This window comes from Alligator mississippiensis, chromosome 12, assembly GCF_030867095.1.
Source record: "Alligator mississippiensis isolate rAllMis1 chromosome 12, rAllMis1, whole genome shotgun sequence".
Classification (NCBI taxonomy): Eukaryota; Metazoa; Chordata; order Crocodylia; family Alligatoridae; genus Alligator; species Alligator mississippiensis.
Window position 1 is genome coordinate 48,874,872 of NC_081835.1, and position 20,076 is coordinate 48,894,947.

The 20,076-nt window shown below is 47.3% G+C and overlaps 1 protein-coding gene across 8 annotated transcripts in view; it reads right to left on the reverse strand.

Annotated features, from left to right (window-relative positions):
* Positions 1–20,076, reverse strand: part of RGS3 (regulator of G protein signaling 3) — a 177,320-nt gene that overhangs the window by 113,330 nt on the left and 43,914 nt on the right. For 6 of the 8 annotated variants that reach the window (XM_019475792.1, XM_059715452.1, XM_014602686.3 and 3 more), the window contains 7 exons: positions 18,828–18,888; positions 14,834–14,924; positions 12,992–13,059; positions 5,097–5,178; positions 1,880–1,985; positions 830–1,169; positions 269–308 (listed from right to left, as the gene is read on the reverse strand). In XM_019475792.1, the coding sequence (XP_019331337.1) occupies positions 269–308; positions 830–1,169; positions 1,880–1,985; positions 5,097–5,178; positions 12,992–13,059; positions 14,834–14,924; positions 18,828–18,888 (788 nt within the window). Of the gene's footprint in view, positions 1–268; positions 309–829; positions 1,170–1,879; positions 1,986–5,096; positions 5,179–7,719; positions 7,864–12,991; positions 13,060–14,833; positions 14,925–18,827; positions 18,889–20,076 lie in introns of those variants that run through there. The other 2 variants (XM_014602691.3, XM_014602690.3) reach the window with 1 other exon arrangement.

A 20,076-nucleotide genomic window follows, 5' to 3' on the forward strand; every position in this document is an offset into this window, starting at 1 on the left:
AAAATCGAGGTTCTTCCTCATGGGACCTTAAGACCAGCTGTTATCCAGGGCCTTGTTCTAGCCCTGGGACAGCCATGGAGACATGACTGCCCAAGGCCACACTGTAATCACAGCAGAGATTGGAAGAGAATCAAGATCTTTTCATTGTCACCCCAAAGCCACTGGCGAATTGAACACAGAGACTTCCAAGAAAGAAAAGTTCCCAACTCCTGTGGTTAAATCCTGACCAGCTTTGTGCCATTTCAATGCATCAGCAAAGGAGACTTACCGACAGAAGCATTGTTCTCCTGATAAACAGGTCTCAGCAGCTGTAAGACACAAACAAGAAAAGACACGTTTACTTCACGCAGGCTTCCAGTAGCCCAGGATGCTTCAGGATATAAAACAGCAATATTCAGCTCCCTATCCCCAGAGCCCCCAAAAGGGTTTAATGAAAAAGAGCAATATCATCATCTCTATACACACTACAGAAGAGGAAACCAAAGGCAGTGACTTGCCTCAGACAGAAGAACCTCAACTCATAGCCTATCTATTAAAAGTCCTTCCTGTTTCCCTAGCCCTTGCCAGACCCCTGTTGAGAAGTGCATTGCGGACAGACAACAGTAATCCACTTACACCCAACAGCATCAACCTACAGAGGTACAGAGGTGACAGCCACTGGTAAGAAGGTAACAGATTCCTTTGGCATGCATCTCTAGTGGAGAGGCCTAATTTGTGTCTGGAGAGAGACTGTCCCATCTTATGCCACAGATATGAAGCACTGGCCTGGGAAGAGGACTGCATGCAGATCCCAGGGATAAGTTTTCATAGTGCTGAAGGGCAATAGTACCTGACTCCCTGGATTGAGAGGTGCTAAAATGATGTAGTTCTTGTCCCCAGTAGAGGATGCTCGTGACAGGGGTGGCATGGTGTGCTGGCTCCGTTTCCCAATCTCAGTGTACCTCTCCCAGTTGTTTAGCACAAGCCCGTCACTGCCATCATACAGTATGTGGCAGCTTTGGCGCTGCTCAGGGCGAGACGGCATAGTGCTGTTCTTCTCTCGCTTGTTGGGCGGTGACTGGAGGTCATAGGTGGATTTGCAGGAAGACCTCCGAATCATGCCTTCGTAGCCGGGCTTGATTTGAGGGACGATCCTCCAAACCAGCAGGATGATTTCATTGGGACAATTCCTGAAAGAGAAGCAACAAGACAGATTCAGACAAATGCAGTCAGGGGGGAAGCAAGGAGGCCAAGGAGTGAACTCAGAATCAGCATCAAAGAAGAGGTTCAGTGCCAAGAGATGACAAGCATCTCTACAGCTCTGATGAGTTCAGGGGCCTAACAGATTTCCTGTTCCCATTGCCCTATCTCATACTGCCCCTTCTTCCCTTGAGAGCCCCCAGGCTCTCTCCCTCCAGGCTCTCCACATCCCCTGAGAGACTACCCCTCCTATGTCCAACACCTACCAGACACCTCTCTCCTCCCAGATCCCCTCAAAGACCTTCTCTCGCAGCCCCCTGCATCTGCTCAGAGATTCCTCATCCCCTCCCCTGTTCTCACTCAGTCATCCTCCCCCAAGTCCTTCAGAGACCTCCCTCAACTTCCTGCCTCCCCTTAAGCTTGCTCAGACTCCTTCTCCCCACAGCTCCTCAGAGACTCCCCAGCCAACTCCCTTCCAAAGCCTTTGCCCTCCTGCCATTCCTGTTCCCTCCAGGCCCCCCTTCCAACCCTCCTCTCCTTTACACAGATGGATGTGTGTCTCTCCGCCTCTGCCCAGGTAAGGCTACCTAACTCAGTAAGTGAGTAAGGCATCACTCTGCTGGGCCCTGCCCTCCACCTGTTGCTCCAACAGGGAACCCGCCTGAACCCAGCCCAAAACCTGGTTTGGATGAATAGTCACCGGATTTCATGAGCCAGATCCACACATTTCCAGTGCTCAACAGGCTGCTCATTCAGCTGCAGCACCGTGTCCAGCTGCTGCAAACCAGCCTTCTCTGCTGGACCACCTAATGGAGAGAGGAGCCAAGTGCCAATGAACTGCTGCAGGGAAGAGCTGAGTATACATGGCAGGATGGCCACAGAGTGCGGATGGAGACAGAAGCAAAGAACACACCCAAAGAGCACAAACTTGCAACAGGGTATTCACTCCCTCACCCCAGATCTTCCTTCCCTACTGTCCATATCCCATGCTGACCACATACCATCCTCTTCCATCTGCCAGATCCCCTACTGGCCTAGTCCATTCCCTCTGCTACCACCCAGATCCAATACCAATCCAATCTCCTCCTTCACCTACCTACTAAACCCTTATCAACCCAGTTCTTTCCCAGTCCTACCTACTGGACCCTAAACCAACCCCATCCCCCTCTTCCCCAAAATACTGAATGTCATACTAAACCCATTCCCCTCCTCCCTATATACTAGATTTTATACCAACTCCTGCCCCCCAAATCCCATACTGACATAGTTCCCTCCCTCCATCACCTATTGTTTTTTTTTATATAAGACTGGCATTTGTCCACTGGGAATTCTTCTTAAATCATCTATTTCACATACACAGAAACCACCAACCAGCCTTCAAACTGCAACTATTTACAGCCAGTATTTTAAGCGGTATGCATAGTAAACTAAAGATGAAGTATGACTTCAGACTCTTTTATGCAAGGCAAGCAGTAGGTCCCTGTAAAATGCATTTGCTATGGTATCTTTTGGAATGGTTCCAGCCTTTCATACAAATACAGATTTAATTTAAAGCACATCTTATGTACACAATAAATCCAAGCAGCTGCCAGACAGCTCTGCTTGAAGCATGGTTTGATCCTTAAAAAAAAAAAAAAAAGCTGCACACACCAGTTACTAGACCGAGGCAGAGTGCTCAAGCCCCTTTCAAAGAGAATCACTCCACTTGGGTTCCAGTTCTGGGCTCTTTGACCATTGGTGTCAAACCTTTTCAGCTTTCAGCTGTCCTCTTCAGGCAAGACGTTGGCACCTTTGCTTGTACCAGGTACCTGACAGAGTGCTGAGGAGAAAGGTTGCTACACTGTCTTCTCTGCCTGGCACCTGCACTGTGAACCACATTCATCTTGGTCCAGAAGAAATGACGATGTTTCAACCCCTGTGGCCAGGCCATCATCTGGGGCAAAGGAGGAATGCTTCCTAGTAAACTGGAGCTGGAAGAAGACATCTTTATGACTGAAAAGGATTGGCCTCATAGGTTCAGTACTGGGCAAAACTACATCCAAACACTTCATGTCAGTGTTGGATATGGAGGAAGTAACCTCAATGGGCAGGAAAGACCAGACAGACAGCCACTTTCAAGCATTTTCACTTTTCATCTTGTTCAAGTAGAATTTGGCTCACTTTCTTTTCAGTCAGAAATTATCTCATTTAGGTGTAAAGCAGCATCCCTGGATGAGGAAGGAGGGGTGACTTTGAGCTCCCTGGATCTATAATACCACCATACTGGATTACGAAAGAATCTAAGCACTTTAGCATAAAGGGAGGATGAAACTCATAAATTTCTCTCCATGGGCTAACCACTACAAAGAGACAAGGAGACACTCTGCATTATGATGTGTTACAGAGGATTTGGGAGAGCTGGGAGTTCTCAAAACATTGCTGGGACTGGAGCCTGTGGCATTGCTCTAATTCCCAGGTGCACCTATACAGGTGTTGAAGAAAAAGTGGGATGAGATTGATTCCCCTAGACCCCTGCAGGTGCCAGATGTTGTGAAAAAGGAGTCAGCTGCCCACTTCCCCTCTCTGAAGAAGAATAATGGGAGCCACAGCAGGGCAATGTTATCCATCTCACTTGTTTCTATAGGCAGGTGAGCAGCCTCTGTGGTAAACCCTCTTGAAAGTTGCAGGGAAGTAAAAAATGCATGGGCACTGAGTTATGGTCTCTATCCACGGTCCTGAGGACATCATCTTGTAGTGTCAGTAGGGCCAGCTCCATGCTGTTCCAGTTCAAAGTCCAGTTACAAATCACTGGGATGTTGCAGATGCCTCATGGCGTTGGCACACAACTTCTGCTAGTTTCTGCTTTACTAGGTTGAGGAATGGGAGGTTATATGTGAAGCAGCAGATGGTGAAAATTCCTGCTTCAACTATTAACTTCCAGAGGAATGGCAGCCTATAGCATTTTGTATGATGACTGGCATGTTGACTTCTCAGATGTTGATTATTTCCATTAGAAGTAGTTACTTTTGTTCTAGCTGGCTTTCATTAACCAGTATAGTCATAGAGCTTTTCAGAAGGAAAAAAAATATATATGTGATGTGGATAGTTAGCACAACAGCCTCTATACAGGCTAAGGCCTGATATAAAGTAGACATAGTAGGCAGGGTGCGGTTCCTCTAAATCCCACCTGCACCAGCAACTGGATGCACACATCTGGATCTCTGTTTACACAGATTCTGAACCCTCAGTGCTCAGCAATTTTATGGAGAAGATATAGGCTGTATTCCAGTTTCAGGAGGCTGTGCTCTACCTTTTTGCACTCACCAGAGGCTGGGAAGGTGATGTCATTTCACCTCCTCACTCCTTCTGCATTTGTCTGCCCAAGACCCAAATACCCTGATCATCCAAGCACACAGAACAAAGAAAGTAGATTGGTTTCTCCTGTACATAGGTAGTTATGGTGCAGCAATCTAGATTTCTAGAACAGTTAATGAAATACGTTTCATTACAAAGTATGTTTCCTGCTCTCAATATTCTGAAGCAAATCTTGAATATGTAACCTATAAATACTCAATATAAAAGCAGTCCTCCCTAACTGCAAATAGAAGAGGCCTAAAATGTGTTATTTTTTAAGAGTGACTTTTTGGTCAAAACAGAAATTTGTACTGGAAACATGCATTTGCCACAGCGTTTTCAGAGTTTTCATTAAACACTGAAAATCAAAAAGCTTTCTGTAATTTCCATATGAGCAGTCAGTGGGTGGCAGCAACACCAGCCAACCTCCTCATTAAAGAAAAAGAGGGGATCATTTAAAAGTACAAGAGAATTCTTTGTGGTTTGAAAGGCACAGTCAAACACAAGGAAGCAAAAAGGAGCAGCAAATCCTTTTCAAATCACTACAGTAATAAGAGGTGCATAAGAATGGTTGGGTGTCTTACCAGAGTCCACAGCCTGCACACGGACAGGAGAGTCGCAGCAGATTGTGAAGCCAAACCCATCCCTTCCTCGAGGGATTGTAATCTGAAAACAGAGTCAGCAGGTTAAATGGGAAGACAGCTAGTGGGTATGATCAGCAAGTACTCAGCACTTCACCCATGCACAGCCCCAGGACTTAACACCTACAATAATACAGTGCCTCTCTACCCAGCTGCAGAGGGTTGGACACACTGTATGGAGACAACAAGCAACTGTCACTGTAAAAATCCTCCCTGAAAAAAAGCACATTAACTAAGACATGGCTTAAATGAGTCTCTATGCAAATGGATAGCATATTAATGCTGTTTCATGAGCAAGCAAAAAGCAAACTACATACAACACCCTCCATCCTGACCCTGGAAGCTGTGAGCATTTATTCATAAGGTAAATTTTAATTCTTGATTGTTAGCTTCCAGTGAAAGCTCAGAGTCACAGTTCTTATAATAAGTACTTAGATCAAAGAAACTGATCAAGCTTCCAGTTTTACGGAAAAGAAAAGGGGAAAAAATGCTTGACTAATCTGATTTTTTAAAATAAACAGCCACAAGGAAGAATTATCCCATGGAGGAATCCCATGTGAGCAGCTGAAGGAAGAAAATTTAGTTCAATCTTCTTTATATATAGCAAAGTGAAGATGTTTTGGGATGCAGTACCCCACATCTGAAAATGTCCTTTGCATGGCAATAGACTTCAAAAGACAAATGTCCTCCCTCTAACATTGTCGAGAATAAGCCCTGTCCCTCTCTGCCTTGAGTAATTTTTTCCTTTTATTTCTGGCCTGTGGTGGATAATAACTACATAAAAGGCTGTCAGGGTTGTTCAGGTTTGAATCGCCTCCCCCATTCAGTTTGACCACAGGGCAGGAAGGTAAGAGGGAGGTTTGTTCTGAAAAAGTGTTGCTAGCAGCCACTTAAAACCAGACACATGGCCAGAGACAGCATTCAACATCCTTCTAAGCGGCCTCTGAGTTTGCTTTTCATCCTGTACTCTATTGCATCATTGTTAACAGATGTATTCAGTCCTTGAGGGGAGAAGGGGGTTTTATGTCACTTAGTGGCAACCCCTCTAGATGGGTTGAGAGTAGAAAAAGAGAAACTACATGAAAATGGCTCCTTCTCCCCTTCTAATCCTGCCAAGTTGTGTCCTGACTAGCTGCTAGTCAGATGCATGGGTTTCACCAGTACAGACAAGTTCTGTCTCTGGCTGCCGGCAGAGCCAGCCTAGCCGTGAGTGTGAGCTGAAACCTTCTCTACATCACTCATCGTCAAGAGAATCAGCAGATAACTACTAACTGCAGATGCTTTGCTACTGATTAAAGTCCTGCTTGGAGTCTTTACAACACCATGGGAAAAATGCTGGAGGCCCTGCCTATTCTAGTACTTTACAGTTTCTGCCACTGCTACCCTCAGTGGTGAATTAGAAATACTATTTTTGCCACTGTGGACAAAGAGGGACAGCATGAACCCTAACCAAGAGATAAGTGGGAACAGGGGCAAGGGGTGGCACATGACACCAGTAACCTGGAGGGCAGAGATACCAAACCTGTGCAGTCATATGGTGTCAAGGGTGTTCAGATTCCAATGGCTTTGAGAGAAAAAGAACTAACATAGCCCAAGACATGGGTCAGAGCAAACCAGTGCTGCCTGCAAACTAAAAGAGAGTTCTTGTGCAACACCCTTCGGCCAACCCAGACTGCATAGGGCATGTTTAACTAATGGGACTCCAGCATGTTTAACTGACAGGACTCCTTCTGCTGTCTCTTTTTCCCACCTAGACTGTGCAACTATTTCATTGCTTTGAAAGGTCTCATACACAATCCTCCACAAAATTCCTAGCCTCAGAACTACAGATCATCCCAGGTAAACATAAGACCTCAGCAAAGAAGCCAGGTGCCACATAGGTCTGTCTGGCAGCAGGCCGGGAAACCTATCACCGACAAAATGGGAGTCAAAGTCCAAGACAGCTTCCCCCCCCCACAGCCATGCTTAAACTATGAGAGCAGAGATTTGCTCCATCACAAAAAGTAATGGAAAACCAGATCAGACAAAATTTGAGACTTTCCTTTACTGTGCTTGAGTATTTTTTGTAACAGCCAAGTCACTCTCAAACATAACTAGTTGTAGAAATGCTTCTTTCAAATGCACTTGCACCCTACAAAGAGGCCACACTAAAATGTCAGAGGCTTTACAGTCTGCTGTGCCTTCCTTTCCGCTAATAAATGGTAAATTGGGATGATACTTCTCAGCTCAGTGTCTGCACAATGCACGCAGAGTAGTGACAGCACTAACACTCAGATCATTAGGGCAGGCTGATAATTCTCCCACACTAGAGGAGCCAACCAGTTGTATAGATAAGCCCATCAGCAGTCAGAGATACAGACACCTACTAGAAAAATGTTTTAATTGTATTTGCTATAACATCATTGGCAAATTAACCCTAGCAACAAACACACTGGAAATGCACACATGCACAAGCAGAAAAGTGGGAAAGAACCCAGCCAAGTACTTCTGCTTAACTGCAGGAGACACCCCCACAACCACCCAAACACATTCCCTTGCATTCAGGTTTGACTCCAGTTACACAGACCTGTCTGTATCTCGGCTCCGAGCACACTTTGCAGAGTCCATTGAAGCGATTCATGATTGAAAACTCCAAACACGCCGTTAGCCCATGAAAATTAAATCCCCCAAAGTAGCAGTAATCCTAGTCTCCTTGTATCACAACAGTGTGGAACAAGCCACAGTGAAGCTGGCATGACCGCCCATGGGAACCCAGCTCCAGAGAAGAATGGCAGGAAGCCACCTTTCACCTCCCAAGCCCCTGTCTGTGCCGTATGCCGCTTTACGATAAGCCAGAGGGCTTCCTGAAAACTCTAAGCAACAAGGAAGAGAGAGAGTTTTATATTAAAATTCCTGTCAACTATTTAGTATTCCCTAGTCCTTTCTCTGTTGATGTGGCTTTTGTTCCCGCTGCATTCTTCAGAGGCACAGAGTACTTTGTTATTGCAATGTTCTCACAAACACTTTGAGGAGGTTTAAGTGGCGTTTCACAGGCACGGGCTGCTGGAGTTGTAATTCATTAAAAAGGCTCCTTCCACTAATTTCAAGATACAGACTAAGAAGGGTTTTTGCTTCAGGAAGCCAGTGAAGAATGCGTTTTCACAGAAGATGCGTGCACACATTCATGCACATTACTGCCGGGTGTTTTTACAGAGAGGAGGGGGAAAGCAAGACAAAAAAGCTAGAAGTTCAGTTCAATTGGTTTAATTTCAGAATTAAAGATAAAGTAAAACTCTCCATCAAGTGCAGACATACAGTGGATCCCAAGACATGGCAGCAACTTAAATGCCTAGGTCACTGAGGAATGCTTTTAGACTGCAACTAAACTGAGGAAAGAGAAAACTCCTTCCACACACCTTCCCAAGGCCAGAAATGAGGGCAAAGGATTACCAGGAACTCAAGCAAATCAAGCCCCAGAGGTCACATTCATTGTAGTCTGATCTAGCAGTTACTAAAGGAAACCATGCTCAAGCTGAGGGAAGGGAAGGGAGTTTATCCAGCATCCAGACCCCTCCTGGCGCAGAGGGCAGCACAGTTCTGGAGGAGCACAGGGAGCGGGTGTGAAGCAGCTACGCCAGCCTGCTGGGTTTGCATTGTCTAGCCCAGCCACTTTGATGCTGAGAGGCTAACACTCCTCCTCCCCCATTTTTGCCATCTTTCAAGTCCATGGTGACTGTGCGAGAGGAAGGGAGGGGAGAGTGGGCGCTGGGTTTGTTTGTCTAACTCAATCCTATGGTTTAAAACAAATAACTGAAAATGCAGCTGAGGGAAGCAGTGAAGCGGAATTCGGCACAGATAAATCACGGGGCTGCTGAGCCCAATTTCCGATGTGGGCCCTGTGTTTGTGTTGCCATTTCCCATCCTTGCCTCTCCTATAAATCACAGAGGCCTCCATCTCAGACATTGCATTTGGACAGCAAAGGGTTTCATTCAGCACCCCCTGAAAAAACATCAAGTGAAACTGCAGAACATCCAGATAAATCAGCAGTTGCACTGAAGGAGTCTGCACTAGGGTGCTCTCAACAAAGGACATGTTCTAGTCACGCAGATGAGGCTTCTCTGAAAGCCTCTGGAAATGAGCCATCCATATAAGTTCATTCCCTTTCCCTGAACTAGCCTGGTGCCTGTATATGGCCTTCCCATTCTCCAGCATGATGCCTCCAGATGCACATATTACTCCACTTCCTTGTACATGCCCCACATTCTCAACTTGCCCTGCTGCATGGTGTAGGTAGCTCATGCCTGTTAGGACTTGTTTTCTCCGAAATGTACCAGTAAGGCCCTACTGCTACAGTCAAACTAATTATTTTTATCACCCGGTATAACTCTCTCATCTGACCTGGTTAGAGAACCTCTCACATAGTGGTGGAACTGTGCCCTTGCTGCAGCCTTTATGCTTCGCAGCCATAGCACAACTGGGCCGGTGCATCTCTCTACCTGCCACACCACTTAACTGGGTGTAGACTAGTGCATGCTGGGAAATCTTCACAGATATCCCACCATGTCTTAGTAGACGCGCAAGAGAGTTTGTCTGATTGGGATTGTAGAGAGGCAGCAGCAAGGTGCCAGACTACCATGCGTAGACCCTGAGATGGTGCAGAGTCACTTGGAGGAACCGGATGCCTTTAAGTCGGCAGGCCCAGATGAGCTCCATCCGAGGGTGCTGAAGGCACTGGCCGACATCATTGCAGAGCCACTGGCGGGAATATTTGAACGCTCATGGCGCATGAGCCAAGTCCCGGAGGACTGGAAAAGGGCCAATGTGGTCCCCATTTTCAAGAAGGGGAGGAAGGAGGACCCGGGCAACTATAGGCCAGTCAGTCTCACCTCCATCCTTGGCAAAGTCTTTGAAAAAATTATCAAGGCTCACATTTGCAAGAGCCCGGCAGGACAAATTATGCTGAGGGGAAATCAGCACGGGTTCGTAGCAGGCAGATCGTGCCTGACTAATCTAGTCTCTTTTTATGACCAGGTTACAAAATGCCTGGACACAGGAGGAGGGGTGGATGTCGTATACTTAGACTTCAGGAAGGCCTTCGATACGGTATCCCACCCCATACTGGTCAACAAGTTAAGAGGCTGTGACTTGGATGACTACACAGTCCGGTGGGTGGCGAATTGGCTAGAGGGTCGCACCCAGAGAGTCGTGGTGGATGGGTCAGTTTCGACCTGGAAGGGTGGGCAGTGGGGTCCCGCAGGGCTCGGTCCTTGGACCGATACTCTTTAATGTCTTCATCAGCGACTTGGACGTGGGAGTGAAATGTACTCTGTCCAAGTTTGCCGATGACACAAAACTGTGGGGAGAAGTGGACACACCAGAGGGCAGGGAACAGCTGCAAGCAGACCTGGACAAGTTGGACAAATGGGCAGAAAACAACAGAATGCAGTTCAACAAGGAGAAATGCAAAGTGCTGCACCTAGGGAGGAAAAATGTCCGGCATACCTACTGCCTAGGAAATGACCTGCAGGGTGGCACGGAAGCGGAAAGGGATCTTGGAGTCCTAGTGGACTCAAAGATGAACATGAGTCGGCAGTGTGACAAAGCCATCAGAAAAGCTAATGGCACTTTATTGTGCATCAGCAGATGCATGACGAATAGATCCAAAGAGGTGATACTTCCCCTCTATCGGGTGCTGGTCAGACCGCAGTTGGAGTACTGTGTGCAGTTTTGGGCACTGCACTTCAAGAGGGATGCGGATAACCTGGAAAGGGTCCAGAGAAGGGCCACTCGTATGGTTAAGGGCTTGCAGGCCAAGCCCTATGAAGAGAGACTAGAGAACCTGGACCTTTTTAGCTTCCGCAAGAGAAGGTTGAGAGGTGACCTTGTGGCTGCGTATAAGTTCATCACGGGGGCACAGAAGGGAATTGATGAGGTTTTATTCACCAAGGCGCCCCCAGGGGTTACAAGAAATAATGGCCACAGGCTAGCAGAGAACAGATTTAGACTGGACATTAGGAAGAACTTCTTCACAGTTAGAGTAGCCAAGGTCTGGAACGGGCTCCCAAGGGAGGTGGTGCTCTCCCCTACCCTGGGGGTCTTCAAGAGGAGGTTACAGAGGCATCTAGCTGGGGTCATCTAAACCCAGCACTCTTTCCTGCCTATGCAGGGGGTCGGACTCGATGATCTATTGAGGTCCCTTCCGACCCTAACATCTATGAATCTATGAGGTATAACATGCCCTTAGAGCAGTTCCAGAAGCATGCAGGGGAAAGTACTCTGAAAGATCTTACCACATGGACAGCAAGGGGGAAGAAGGGCCTGCCAACTTAATTACACAGGCCTGGTCGGGGTCCTGTCCACGCGGCAAGAAAACAGAGTGCTGGACCTGTTGTAAGAAGAGCCATGGAGCAGCCTGAGCTGCTGGCAGAGTCAATACACTTTGCTGCCCTGGGCACTGCACTAAATATGCTACTGCAAGGCATGAACTGTATTCAGAGTCACTTCATGGCTCCAAAACTAGTTTTAAAAACTGTAGCACATAAAGGGACTAATCAGAGAGGAGTTGCCTTCCCCTGCTGCTGAGATAGCAGCCATAATGTGTTCAGATGCAGCCAACCACAAAAAAACCACACACACACCATGCATACTGCACTGTGGGCACATCTACACATGCTGTTAATGTGCAGCAATAAACTCTAGCACATATGCCAGAGTTTATTGTTCCTGAGAGCTGCCTTTACACATGCACCCAGGACCGCAACACACTGAACCAGGTCAGAGCAGCCCTGGCTGGCGGCAGGGCGGGGGTCGGGGGCCATCAGTCAGCCTGCCAGCCCAGAGCTGCTCCACCTGGCTCAACATGCTGTAGAGGGGCTGGCTGGGGCACGAGTGTGCTCCAGTGCGGGGCTAGCTGCCAGGCTGCATAGCATCTACATGGGCATTGCTGCACAGTAAAAAACTCTGCCGCAGGATAGTACTTGTATTTACAAGTACTAACCTGTGGCAGATTTAATTAGTTTCCTGTGGCCTAGTAGCCCTGCATGTGTACACACTGAGATGTTTACTGCAGAGCTAATTAGGCAACTGCAGTAAACGACTGCTGTAGTTGTTCCCTGTCTCATGAAGACTTAACCTTGTACTTTGTTGTTCTCTTAATACGTAGCAAAGTCACTTTTGTTCTTCTGTATGTAGAAACAAAGCCCTCATAGATGGCTAACTCTAATACCCTGTTCAGAATCCCCCTCTACCTTTTAAAAACCTTTCCCAACCTTTCCCCATGTAGCTATGCAGACTAGCCTAGCCTCCCTGCTAATCTGACACCAGCTACCCCTCCTGTCTCTCCCTCTCTGTATCTCTTGCCTCTGAAAGAGTCGCCTTCTAATGCTTTGTCTCCTCAACTATTTTTGAATTTCTTCAGGAATTACACCTGCTTCCATTCTTGTACCCTCTTCCCCTACCCCCACCACTGACTTTGGCCTTGGATTCATGATGTTTATACCAGTATAAACAGCCTTTATTCCATTATACCCAACATTTGGCTTGCAACCATACAACAGTGTGACTGACTTGAATCTGCTGTAGAATTACCTGGAAAAAAAACAAGGGTAAAACTACACCGTTATAAATTTCACATGTCCACAGCTACTCTGAGGGAGCCATTTGCTCAGTACAAATAGATCCCTACAATGTTACCTGCCACTAGTGCCTACCCCACAAGACCTGATCATTCGTTTGATATGCATCCTGGTGCAATTTACATTGCTGTACAAAACAGGTAAATTAAACCAAGGTAAATGTGCCGTGTGTGTCCAGACTCTGTCATCATCATTGGCACTCCTGGGGAATGTCTCACACCTACCTTGAGGTGCTCCATGTTCTCAGTGTCCTGGTTCTGCAACACAGCTCTCTGGCTTGCCAGCAGCAGCTCTACAAGGCAATGGAAGAGAGCATGTCACAGAGGCAACTCTTGGGTCCTGCAAATATTGTCAGCATATTTAGCCTTTTAACAGCTTCTTCTCTCTCTGCACAGTGCACAGGTAAAATAATCTTTTGAAGGCACCAGCTACAGCCTGGACCACCCTGGTGTCCTGTGGGAACGGAGCACCCAGGATGGGAAAATTCTATGTTGATCAACCAAAAAGTGGTATGACGGGTATCTGCAAGGGTGCCCTGCACTCACAGCCTGTGATAGTGCCTCAGCCCTGACCTTGCTCTACTACCTATCTCTTATGCAAGCTTAAGCCTTTGGTATAGCTCCCTGGGCTGTTCTTCAGCAACTAAAGGAAATAAAATCAGAAAAGAGAAGTCAACACAGACCTGAACCCAAAACACACTGCAATCAATGACAGTCTTTGCATTGATATCAAGGCAGTTTGGTTCAGGCCTGGATCTCTGCCAAGAAGCTACCACGGCCTACATTATCTGAGCATCAGTGAGATGGGACCTTCATGCTGAAGTCAACACAATATGGCAGCCAAGCCAATCTCCTCCCAGGATATGGTGTGAGGATGAAGTTCTGGATTTCCCCAAGGAGAGCTTAGCTGCAGTGTTGGTGTTATTCCCCACCAAATGGGAAAGAGAGCTGCTGAAGAAAAAGCCTGTCCCAGTTCAAAAGGGTGAAAAGCTGCATTCTCCCCTCAGATTAATCTCTTGTGTGAAGAGGTATTCCCCTTCCAAAATACTAAACAGACTTTGTCAGGAATTTCCAGAATAACCCCATCGGTCCCCTCAGAGCACTGGTCTGTCTCAAAGGCAGCTTGGAGACCTCATCTCATGTTCCCTGACACCCTGAAATAAGTAATCAGCATGGATCCTGGTTTTCTCTGTTAAAAAAAAAAAAAATCCCAAATTTAAAAAAAAGTAAACCGAAATCTACATTTTTCCCATGAAACACCACTTATATATATAGATCAGTTAGAGTCTAACCCCTAGGACAGGAAGCTTGGTCTCCCTTGTATATGCGCACACACACACACACACACACACACACACACATATATAGTGTTTCATTTTAATCATGGAAAAATTTGGATTTTGGGTTACTTCTATAAATCTGAAAATTGGGGATTTTTTTTTTTTAATCAGAGAAAATAATGATCCCTAGGAATCAGGTGAGGAGCAGGAAATCCCTTGCAACAGCGAGAGGGCTAATGGATTTGGGGATGGTCAGGATACATCTGCTGCTGCCTGAGAGAATGGACTATTGGGAACACTCCTGCCCAGGGCTAGCATATGACTAAGGAGTTCAGCAGAATCCTGGCTTCTCACATGATGCCCCAGCAGCCCAGGAGCATCTTTCCCAGAATATCCCACTGTTGCATTTCCTTCTTCCAAGAGAGCTCCAGCTGTACCGATATGCTAAGAAGAACTCCCACTATCACAGCTGGGAGCAGCACTCAGGTGGTGAAGGAGGTTAGTATTGGCAGCTACTAATGGAGATTTCCAGCTGGGACCAGCTCCACACATCTCAGCAGGAGACTTGGTGGAGTCACCAGACAGAGGTATCACCCATAGTCACAGGGCTCCACACCTCCCCTGGAGGTACAGCTACAGAGCCAGGAGGCTCTGCTGATCTGGCACCCAGCTGGGCCTAGCCCCACTCAAACATAGGATGGCAAAGCACAAGACTCTTTCTCTTTCTATGCTCCACTAGTTCTTGGGACCATAATCTCTCCAGGACACATTCCCATGGGACACCCACCTCTGCTCTGCTTCAGACGTCGCACGGCCACCTTCAGGTGCTTAGTCCTGCCCAGGTCCTCACCAAGAAGGTAGTACCAGCCGCTGATCTCCTAGGGCAGAAGAAGAGAAGACAGGAGTGGCAGAGAGCATGCTTCTGAGTGCTGGGGCATGCTGAGCTTACCCATGGAAAGCACCCAAGGCACTCCCAATGCTAGGGATGTCGCCCATAGCCGCTCACCTCAGCTGTTTGTTCTTGGGTTTAGCCAAACTGTATTTGGAGCAAGACCAGAAGGGAAAGAGCACCAGTGAACTGGCCAGGGACCAATGAATCTCAGAGCTCCTTTAATTTATGTCTCACTGCACATTGCCCAGATGACTTTTTTTAGCATCTGGACATCACCAGAGCAAAGAAGCAATCTGGTCCAATCCCCTTTCTCCTGCCATGCCCCCCTCCCCCCCCCAGGAGTCTGACCTGGCTATCTAGCCATTATCTCTAGGGAAGTGGAGTTCCAGATGCGCTTCAGCCTCTTTACATACCAGAAGGATCACATCAGGTAGAGACCAGGCCTAGGTCACTGCATGTACCCCCAGGATTTCTGCATTGATGATGAGGTGCGAGTCTGCAGCACAGCCAAAGTCAGGGCTCAGCGGCAGTGGCAACGGTGCAATTTCTGCACTGACTGTGGGGCTGCAGCCCAGTCAGAGCTGGCACCCAGCAGTAGTGTGGGCAGTGCACCACCACCCCCCACGCCCTCACTGGCAACACTTACACATCATCGATACCTATGATCATGCAGTAGTGACCTAGCACTGCTACTGAAACCTCTAAAAACTCTACAGTGGCTTGAGCGAAACTTGCTCAGTCCCTGCCAGAACTGGGCCCACATCACACTTGCCATCTACTGGGTGCCAACAAAGAGACCATGGTTCTAACATTGTCACTAGAAAGAATATTTCCCAATTTTGACAACAGCCTTCACCAGCACGGGTAGGGAATGCTAGCTGTACTGCAGCTGGGTTCCTTCCCAACAAACAGGATTGTCAACCCTCCAGAATTGCCCTGGAGTCTCCAGAAATTAGATATAAATCTTCAGGAGACTGCTGAGAGTCACTCAGGAGATAAATGATAGGGCATTCATGAAAATAAATATTAAATATTGAATCTAATTTATATGGTAGTCCAGCGGGTTTTTAAAATGTAATAGTAATGTGCATTTGCCTTCCTGATATAAAGTCTATGCACCATAATCTGTAACTGATATACACAAACACGCAGGCATGTTCGCATTGTGTGTTGCGAGTATGTTGATGTTTTGGAAGCCTCCCGGAATAAATTCAAACAGAGCTGGCAAACCAAGCATGCTGGAGCAACCACACTGGGCATTTCATTCCATCAAGCCATGAAAAAGGGATTGTTTGGAGGAAGTAGGCAGCAACCAGGAAACTGTCTCAAAGTTTCATGCAATAGCATAGAGCACTAAAGCCAGGGATAGCTCTGGCCAACCACAGCGGTGCCAGCTGTGTGTTCAGATCATCAACCTCCATACTCCTCCCTTGGGGCATTGTATGAATATGCGTGTGTGAGGGAGCGGGTTAAGGTACGCACGCACATGCATGTGCAGATACACATTCTTGCCCCCAAGCTCTGAGCTCAGATGCTGCGATTAGCCTATAGAATTCATTACCACAGCTTAGTAAGATTCCAGAAAGTTTAATTTTACAAAGATTTCAAATAGATTGATTCTGTTTAATCTCTTGCAATAAACCAAGTTCACAGACCTCAAATCATTCACCAGCTTTCCTCAATCCATTTGAATTTACCAGGCTCCTTTTTGCTATGCAGCCACCAGAACTGGAGGCAGTATCTAATACTGAAATCGCTACATGATGGGGACTAAGACAAAATTTCCTTGTGGGCAGGTAATTCCACAGCTGCTTATACTGAAGAGTCCCTGTATCTTCTGCCACTGCCAGAAACAGGACACTGGATAAGCTGGACAATTCCAGTGTTTCCTATGTTTTTCAGGACTCAGAGGTAGGAATCAGTGGAAAGAAAAACCCAGTGTATTTTAAATCTGTATTATCACAGTGTAGCCAGGCTGTGGCAGCACTGGTTTGATAGTGTTCCCTGCTGCCCACTCCTTTGTGTTGAGTCTACAATGGGAAATAATGCTACTGCTAGCCCAGCCTACAACGTGTCTGCTCCAGTGCACAGAATGGTAATAAGACAGCAACTGTGAGAAGGGTAGCAGTCGCCTCCCATCCCCCTCTGGTGAGAGGGTTAGTGAAAGCGTATCATGATTATCAAGCAATGGAGCAGGAATGGCTGCTACTGGCTGGAAACCATGGGATTGTTTCAGAATAACTCCACAAATAACTTGGGTGGTGCATCCCTGTGTGGCCATAATGGTCAGGAATTAACCCAAGGGATAGAGAACACTGAAAACCCAGGGGTGCAGAGCAGGGAGTGGGGCTCAGGGAGAAGCTGGGTCTTAGGACATAGGAATTATCAGGTCAGTTCAAATCCATGCTCAGGGTCTGGGATTTGATAATGCAGGACTACACACTTCATAAGAAAGTGGCAGAAACCCTTCCATAATACATATAAGATAGGCTGCCCTATGCAGATTTTCTCTGGGTCTACAGTAGTTAGAGAGTAGAGTCTAACCCCTAAAACAGGAGGCTTGGTCTCCCTTCCAATGCTCTTTTACTAGCATTAACTATTAGCTAGAGAAACAGGTTTCTGCACAGCTGAGGATCCCAGCCCCAGTCATCATCTTCCCGGGCAATGTGTACGAGAGTGCATGACTGGGCCATAAGTCCTCCCTGACAAGCTGGCTTGCCCCTGTTCACCATACCCATCTGCTCCTTCCCCATTGCTCTCCCACAGCTGGGCAGCCAACTCAGTAGCTTTGTTTGGAAATAGGACTTGTGTTTGCTGCACCCCGCTTTCTCCATCTCTTAAATGGGGCTTATTGTGACCCTGCTTCCTGGAGGTGGTGAGGATTAACCATCTGCAAAGCCCCAGAGCCTTACAAGGAACACACTGGGTGGTGGTATCATCTGGGATTTAGAGAGTTAAACCAACACCTTGGGAAAGAGAAAAAGTGCAAGCCAGCAGGCTACGGGCTTGAGGGATGTACTCTCTAATGACTTTACAGAAGCAGATGGCAAGGCCCCTTTGGTTACTCCAGCCACCTGAGCTTCCAAAGCCATCTCCACAGAATATGAGCTCAAACCTCCCCAGCCCTGCTCACCAAATCCTTGCCATGTTTCCTTCTGCTGCTAGCACCTTCTTAGCCTCAATCAACTCAGCTTCCCACCAGCTCATTCCCACCCCAGTGTTACCTAGGCCAGGACTCCAGAAGACCAAAATCCTTTGCATATTAAGGGTATCGCAGGACAAATGGAGTAGGGGGGAGGGAAGGGGGATTGACTGTATCAGCCATTTCCCTTAAAAAGTTGTTTGTGGAAGAGGAGGGCCCATATCAACAAGTGCCCTGGGCTCACAAATAAGACACCAGGTATGGTAGCAGGTGTTGCTGACTGAGAAGACATCGCTGTCCTCTGCTCTCTCCAGGTCCCACCCTCAGTAGGGGCAGAGATGGGGTTCAAGGACCCAGGTCCAGATACCCCCTCCATCTGCTCTCCAGAACTAAACTCTGATAGCCTTGCTCTGCACTCTTGGAAGTCATAAAAGGGTCATTAGTGCTGGGAACAAGACTAGGGTCCTCCCCAACCAAGATGGTACCTTCTGAGCTCCACCCCAAAGTACAGCTCACCAGCTCCTGCCCAGATAGCGGGGCATACAGCTCCACATGCTCCCTCCATTGGAAAGCAGAACACCCACCTAGCACTTCCAATCCATTCTCCTGCCAGCCTCCCTAAGAAGGCCCCAGCACCCTCCTCCATAAATGCAGGATGTTTCAGGCAAGGGTTCTTTCAAAATTCCCATAACTCCCTGACTGCCTTATAGCGAGGAGCCCAAACCAATTGTAGACCACTCACTGTACCTTGTCTGGGGTTAAGAGAGACTTCACTCCAAAGCTCATGCAGCCAATCAGTTCACTCTGTCTGAAAAGGATTGGGAAAAGGGTTAGCATGCCCCTGCTGAAGTCCCCCTGTGGCACCAGCCCTACACAAGCATATTTTTCTAAGGGCTTCCCCTTCAAGTACCAACTCACAAACTCCACTTGCCCTACAGATCCATGGGAACCTCCCCACTCCCAGCCCTGCTCTGACCTCATTCCCCATGCCAAGAAACCCAGCTCCCTTCAAGAGTAATATTAACACAAGATTAAACAGACACAGAGAGCCACCAGCCCCCAGCTATTCCAAGTTGTTTTTCCACTCTGCCTGAGAACAAGGCCTTTGACCAATGCCTGCTCTTTCCACCCCGTCTCCAGCCTCCACTTTGCTGGTCAGGCTAATTGTGATGTTGTAACTCTGCTAATTGTGATGTCACCTCAATCATAACCATGGCTGGATTTCTACTTCATAGAGCTGTGTCTGCCATCTCAGTTGGTCAAAAAACCCACATTTCTGTAAAAGAGTGTAGTCCAATCTGCACAGAAGCCCTAGCTTTGCTGTTTTACCCTGGACAGACATTGTGCTGATGGAAAGATGCAGGTTGCATACCCAGGCAGGACTTCTGGCCCAACAGACAGACCCTGGAAAAAGCACCTGGCACTTATATCCAGATCTCATTAGTGGCAGAGCACAACACAGGTCTCCATGTCCCAGACTAAGGTACAAAGATCATGTTCACCTCACATTAGCATTGCTGACAAATCCCATGCAGAGGCCTGAGATTCCAGTACCTTCTCCCAACTTTTAACTTGGAAACAATAAGGGTGGAAGTGGAGTTTGGCATTTGCTTCAGTTTTATGAGTTAAATTACAAGGGATGTTTTTATGTATTGTTTTAGAGCAGCCTTGTCATTCCCACCTTTGGGGCAGCTCTCTTTGGAAGTGGAGAGCACTGAAGGCAGCTTCCAGAGCCTTTATTTGAAGGAGAGGCTGAACCATTAACAAAGAGAGCTTTTCTGCCCACTGTTCCTCAGACATTTGAGTCAATATGAATTTCACCCACCCCCAAAAACGTAAGACAGTTTTGAACGGACTTCATAAAAACCTCTTCTCCTCCCAGCTAACTTCCTTCCTGCTTGAGATGCCACAATCCCACCAGCTCTCCAGAGAGTCTTGGACAACAGAGGAAACAAGACCTGAATTTCTAATGTTAAAGGGAAACAGTGAAGCCATT